This window comes from Arachis ipaensis, chromosome B05 (genome assembly GCF_000816755.2).
Source record: "Arachis ipaensis cultivar K30076 chromosome B05, Araip1.1, whole genome shotgun sequence".
Lineage (NCBI taxonomy): Eukaryota > Viridiplantae > Streptophyta > Magnoliopsida > Fabales > Fabaceae > Arachis > Arachis ipaensis.
This window is the reverse complement of record NC_029789.2, coordinates 148,058,362-148,064,738: the sequence shown is the minus strand read 5'-3', so window position 1 is coordinate 148,064,738 and position 6,377 is coordinate 148,058,362. Positions and strand designations below refer to the sequence as shown.

General features: G+C 32.9%; 3 protein-coding genes across 4 annotated transcripts; all 3 read left to right on the top strand.

Moving 5' to 3' along the window:
* LOC110262689 lies at positions 449–2,223 on the top strand. Its single transcript, XM_021103273.1, has 3 exons — positions 449–620; positions 1,485–1,943; positions 2,030–2,223. Exons 2-3 carry the CDS (start codon positions 1,518–1,520, stop codon positions 2,144–2,146), a joined length of 543 nt encoding a protein of 180 aa, XP_020958932.1. The 5' UTR covers positions 449–620; positions 1,485–1,517; the 3' UTR covers positions 2,147–2,223.
* LOC107644907 (ABC transporter C family member 10) lies at positions 2,207–3,931 on the top strand (the record flags this gene model as incomplete). 2 transcript variants are annotated; one of them, XR_001621406.2, is given in 6 exon segments in its annotated part: positions 2,207–2,404; positions 2,477–2,782; positions 2,863–2,926; positions 3,015–3,254; positions 3,332–3,540; positions 3,720–3,931. XR_001621406.2 is itself a non-coding variant. In XM_016348862.2 (5 exon segments), coding segments are annotated over 5 exon segments (921 nt in total), but the record flags the coding sequence as incomplete, so codon positions are not given.
* On the top strand, positions 4,275–6,217 carry LOC107642235. Its single transcript, XM_016345529.2, has 2 exons — positions 4,275–4,969; positions 5,833–6,217. Exons 1-2 carry the CDS (start codon positions 4,566–4,568, stop codon positions 5,936–5,938), a joined length of 510 nt encoding a protein of 169 aa, XP_016201015.1. The 5' UTR covers positions 4,275–4,565; the 3' UTR covers positions 5,939–6,217.

Sequence of the window (6,377 nt, the reverse complement as noted above, 5' to 3'; positions counted from 1 at the left end):
TAGTGAAACACATCAATCTATTTAATAATTCTTAACTATTATTTTTATACAAAGATATTTGTATACAAGGAGCTATATTACTATTATTAAGTTAGTTTTTTTGTTTACACAACCGAAATATCTACTGTTAAAATCTGTGACTTTTTTTCTTGGGTTAATTTAAATTTCAATGATTGAAAGAACTGGTCCAAAATTTTAAATGTTGATGTTTGGCTGAAATTAAAGCAATGGGAGACATAATTTTATGGTGGAGTACCTATAGTGTATAGATATATAAAAATATTATTTATACACTAAAATTAATCACTATATATCTGAGTATAAATACATATATTATTTAGCTTATTTTTAACGTGTATTTTGTATTTCACCACGTATTTTATATTAGTGGCTAATTTTTGTGAATAATTTTAGTGTACACATAGAATAGTCGATATATATACACTAGGCAAAGATCTGTAATATTTATTATTGAAAAGGTCCTTGCAGAAAACTCAGAGAAGTGATGAAGTTTTCTTCTTCTTGATGAACCAATTATTAGATGCTTAGCTTGTTGCTCATCCTGAAGATAAATCAAACCTTGAGACTTGAGTCACAAAGCTGCTTAATAAATTAAACAGGTAAATAAGTTCTTGTTGCTTCATCATCTATCATTGTCTTTCTTAGCACTTAATTAATTATTTTCTTCACAAACTATATATATAAGTATTATTCTCATCATTGCTTTTCTTAATTATGTCTTTCTCATATCATCACTATATATATATATATAACCTTAATTTTAATAAAAAGAAATCTACTCTCTTTACTCTCCTCCCTTAAAATCAGTTTCTATGAAGCTGGAAGTGGTTCCCACTTCAGAGAATAATGATTCAATCATTCATACTCCCTCCACAGGATTGCAAAAGCTTTTAAACAATTTACTAAATATGGTAGTGCTGATGCTTTTGATGGGAGTAGTTGCTCTCAAATATTTAATTTTCCATTCATCAGGCATATCATATCTTTGTTGTAATAATGTTGGTATCCTTGTCTCCACTTTAATCATTTTTTATTATAAAGTTTGAGGTGTTTTAGCCTCTCAGGAAAAAATAAAATAAAATAAAATAAAATAAAAAGTTGATATGCTAAGTATTTAATAGTTCATAGCAAAAATTTTTAATTGTTTCATTTATTTAATTATTTTTCACTCTAAGATAGTACTTCATAAGAATTTCAGTTAAGATGCTATGTATATCAAGAAGTTATTAAAGTGAATTATGGCCTTACAGATTGAGAGCTTCTCCTCAGTTTCTCAAGAAAATGAGTCAACCAATGAACCAAGTTAACTTTTTGAAATTATGTAAGCAATTAATGAAACTAATGAATAGAAATTTTTTATAATGAGTCATTTAATACTGTATTTATTTCAAAGTTTGTTCATTTATGTTACATCATAGAACCGTTGACTTTATCTGCTTACTGAATGTATGTTTTTGTAACAGAATTTAAGCAGAAAAAGAAAATTTACAAAGAAAATGGATGATTTTTGGAGCCTGATTTGTATGGACTATGATTGTTCCAAGGCCAGAGAAAATCCTTTCTGTAATGATTTCAAGTTCTTGCAAGATCATTCCAAATGCATCAACAATTTGTTGATCATTTGCTTTGATATCTTGCTGCTGATCATGCTGTCATTCACTATGATCAAGAGGACTTCATCAACTCCATTTCATGGCCAAACGCGAGCCGAAAGATACTCAAATTTGCAGCTAGTTTCTGCCACAAGCAATGGAGTTCTTGGCTTGGTGCATTCATGCTTAGGAATTTGGATTTTGGAGGAGATGATAAGAAAAAACCACACTGCATTGCCTCTTAATTGGTGGTTGGTAGAATTCTTTCAAGGAATCACATGGCTTTTAGCATCCTTCACAGTATTAAGTCTTCGGCTTAAACATTATCCGGTAACATCATTGCGCCTTTTCGCTGTTCTTCTACTTTTAGCTTCTGGCATACTATGTGCTTTGTCCTTGTTCTATGCAATTAGCAGCAGAGGACTCTCCCTGAAGATAGCTCTAGATGTTCTATCTTTTCCAGCATCAATCTTAGTACTGTTATGCACATTCAAAGTATGTCATCGCGACGAAAAATGGAAGGAAAAGGATGAAAGCCTTTATGCTCCTTTGAATGGACAGTTGAATGAAACTGATTCTGTTGGTGATATAGTCTCTCTTATGGCCTTTCACTGAACAATTCCCTAGTATTTTCAATTCAATTTCAATGCACTCTAGCAAATTATATAGTATCTGTAGAGAGGATAAATCAATATATGTATATACCAAGTGAGGCCCCAGAAGTTATAGAAGGAAATCGCCCTCCGGTTAATTGGCCAGTTGCAGGCAAAGTAGAAATTAGTAACTTGCAGGTAACTGAAACTTCATATTAAATTATGAAGCATAATGTTGAGAAAGTTATTGGTTTATTCATTTCAAAACAGATAAGATACAGGGCTAATGGACCACTTGTACTCCATGGAATTACATGCACATTTGAAGGAGGACACAAGATTGGTATTGTTGGCAGGACAGGAAGTGGGAAGTCCACTCTTATTAGTGCTTTATTTCGCCTTGTCGAGCCGGCCGGTGGAAGGATTGTAATGGATGGCATAGACATATCCTCGATCGGCCTTCATGATTTGAGGTCACATTTAGGTGTTATACCTCAGGATCCTACTCTTTTTAATGGAACAGTTAGATATAATTTGGACCCTTTGTCTCAACATTCTGATGAAGAGATATGGGAGGTATAATATAGCAGTCACATTCTGTTTATGTCAAAATTTGGTGTCTTCTGGTGTGAACTAATCCTTAACTTTATGTTAAGGTTCTTGGAAAGTGTCAGTTGCGAGAAGCCGTGCAAGAAAAAGAAAAGGGCTTAGACTCCTCAGGTAGAGTTTCTTATTTCGTGTTGTTACTTAAGCTGCAAGAAATTCTTTCCTAGTTAGTACTAATGACTAGTAACAAAATGTTACACAGTTGTTGAAGATGGATCGAATTGGAGTATGGGACAAAGGCAGTTATTCTGTCTAGGCCGCGCCCTTTTGAGGCGAAGTAGGATATTGGTGCTCGATGAAGCAACCGCATCAATTGATAATGCAACAGATCTTATTTTGCAGAAAACAATTAGAACAGAATTTGCAGATTGTACAGTGATCACAGTAGCACACAGGATACCAACTGTGATGGATTGCACCAAGGTTCTCTCCATAAGTGATGGTAAGTTGAATCATTTTTTTATTATCATTTAGTAGTGTTTGATTCTAACTAATGGAGATGTTTGATTGTATTATCAGGAAAATTGGTAGAGTATGATGAGCCAAAGAAGTTAATGAAGAGAGAAGGGTCATTGTTTGGGAAGCTTGTGAAGGAATACTGGTCTCATTTTCAGTCTGCAGAATCTCATTGATGATAATAAGAATGAACCTTTTACGAAATCAATTTTGTCTCATCATTTGGTAAATGAGTGAGAAATAAACCAATAAAGTTCAAGTCTACGAGGAGGATGGATTTGGATCCTCTAAATTTTGAATTTTACTTTAGAGGGTAAAGTGTGATCTCTCATTCTTGAATAATTTCTCTCTCATATTTTCTCTTGGTTCTACCTATGAAATAAATAGTAAGAGATCGTACTTTACTCTTTAAAGTGAAAATTCAAAATTTAAAGGATCCAAATTCGATCACATATTCTTGAACTATATATTGAAATATTTCGATCTAGATGGCTCATGTTCTTGGTATTTGGCAATGAAGTTATTATTTTATGTTAAATGTACAACTCTTATTTATGAACAACTTTGAAATGTACTTATGAAAAATCTAAACAACCCATTTATAAGCCATAAAGTCTTACAAGCCTCACATGACAATAAACAAGAACCTGTCCATTTTTTTTTTTGGGGCAAGTAGCCAAGTACAGATCTTTTTTTAATGTCTTCATATAACAAAAATGATACTAATAAAAATATATTATTTCAATTCCAATAATCTCACAAGTGATATCATTACACAACACATTTTATGAGACATGCATGATGCATATGAACTATGACTATCTCCAATGGACCATCCAAGTTAAATAGAAATTTAAGCACAGAAGTAATAGTAGTTGTTAATTATCATCAATCCAATAACTAGTAGTAGTAGATGTACACTTTAAATTGCTAACTATTAATTATTAGATATACAATTGAAAAGTACTCATGTTCGTGTTGGATAACTAACCAGCTGCTTTGAAAAATGGAGGGTAAAAGTGCTCTCAACTGAATCACGTGACCTGCACGTGGAGCTGAAAACACCAGATAGCAAATTGCCCCAAAACAGGATAACAAATCTTCTGCTCTGTTCAAACTTGCTGCTCATTTCATTTCTCTATTTCAGCTTTCTCCCCCACCTTAAAAGTTCAACACTTTTCTTTTTCTTTTATCACGATTTTCGAATTAATTTTATTTTTTCTGTCCAGTTCTATCCGAATTCATCACACAATACCCAAATCATCACTGGAAAAAAAAAAAAGGAAAAAACACAAAAATGTCAACCATTACATCCTCAACATTCACAAACTACAATGTTCCTCCGTCTTCAATCTCTTCAAGTTCAACTCAATTTCCAATCTTTCACCTAACCCATTTCCCAAAACACCTTCAATGTCCCAACCCACTTTCCATCTCGTCCAGAAAACCCATCGCCACAACCACCCAAATTTTCTGCAAGTCACCAGAAGCAGAAGAGTTGTCACCAAAAGAAGATGATGAGTGGCTTCAGAAGCTTCCAGAGAAGAACAAGCCTCTCTACTCACATAGCTTGCCTTGCATTGAGGCTTGGCTCAAGAGCCTTGGATTCTACCAGAGCAAGGATGATAGAGCTGTTTGGCTGATTCAAAAAGCTGATTGGCATGCTCATCTCTATTTAGATGTCACTGATCTCTACATAAGGTTGGGTTTTTCTTTTTCTATTGTTCTTATTATTATTTAAAAAATGTGAATTTTTGTGCTTTTGGTTATTGCACTCTTGGTGTTTGAGTTTATGCTTGTGTGTGTTGAATGTGCACAAGGTGCTATCCACTTTGTGTGGTTTAGAATTGGTAGATGGAATGTGGAGGCTGGATACTTTAGTTGGAAAGTTGTGAAGGGTTTGACTTAAATTGAGTTTTTTAAAGCAAAAAAATATATTTTTAATGTTTGTTATGTCTGTTGATTGTTGAATTTTCTGTCCAACTTGCTAGAAGCTAGCAAGCCAATGCAGTGTTATGTTCCCCTGCATTGCTGCAATGGCATCTGTGAGATCAAATTAGGATAGGGTAGATACTAGATACTTAAATTGGTCCTTTGATTCCTTTTAGACATATATGTTACATCAAGTTGGTGAAATCAAAGAATGGTTAAGATTTCACAATGAATCTTTAATCACTTTCTGGTGGCAGTTTGTTCTTTACTATTGTATGTTCTGAGACACAAAATAGAGGGGCTGTTTTTTTGTTCTTATTTTATTTTACCATGTTACTTTTGGATTGAAAATGGGGCATCCTACTGATATGTACTTGTGAATTCAATCTAAAAACTATTATTGAACATGCTTAGTACTTGAAGAAAAATATGTACTAAACAAAATACTTATTTTAGAAGTAAATATCCTGAATGAATTGTTGGTTTTCTATTAAGTTGAAGTTGACATACTTGCTAACTATTCATTGAGTAATCTCATTGCAATTTGTAAAGGCTCGTGATGGATTTTCCCTTGCAACAAAGTAAATGTTTTATTGTTAATAGAGATTGAAGAGTTTATTATATCTGTGTAGGTATTTGAAGAGTGGACCTGGGAATCTGGATAAGGATGTGGAGAGGAGGTTTAGTTATGCTCTGAGCAGAGAAGACATTGAGAATGCTGTACTTGGAGGACCATAATACCCCTTTTACCCTCTCTCTATCTGCCAAATATATAATGGCTTGATTTCTTGTTGGAAATAGTTAGTGCATTAATTAATATGTCAAATGTTTAGGTTTCATGTTAGAATCCCTTCTATTGAAAGGGTTCAGAAAAGTGTCTTATAATAGGATGACGTTTTGATAAATATTTGAAATGAGAGAATCTGTATGGTGACTTTTTCTATCACTCTCAGTGTTCGGGGTGTGATTTAGATCAATTTTGTGTCAAAAAATTATTCAATTCAAACATTAATTTTATTTGCGATGTAGTATGGATTGAAAAGCTTTTTAGATAATCTGATCCAATTTTAAGCGGTTTATATTGGATTTGATTAGATTTGCGATTTTGAAAATTAAAAAATACATACAAATTCTAACATCAAATCTTAAATAACTAAAAATAACATAACGAAAAATA

What these genes read in the sequence shown, in the direction of transcription:
- LOC110262689 (XM_021103273.1), top strand. Translation starts at nt 1,518, where the DNA reads ATGGATGATTTTTGGAGCCTGATTTGTATGGACTATGATTGTTCCAAG. An exon ending in TTCGGCTTAAACATTATCCG is followed by an intron (nt 1,944 to 2,029) that starts GTAACATCATTG and finishes TGCAATTAGCAG; the next exon opens with CAGAGGACTCTCCCTGAAGA.
- LOC107642235 (XM_016345529.2), top strand. Translation starts at nt 4,566, where the DNA reads ATGTCAACCATTACATCCTCAACATTCACAAACTACAATGTTCCTCCG. An exon ending in GTCACTGATCTCTACATAAG is followed by an intron (nt 4,970 to 5,832) that starts GTTGGGTTTTTC and finishes ATATCTGTGTAG; the next exon opens with GTATTTGAAGAGTGGACCTG.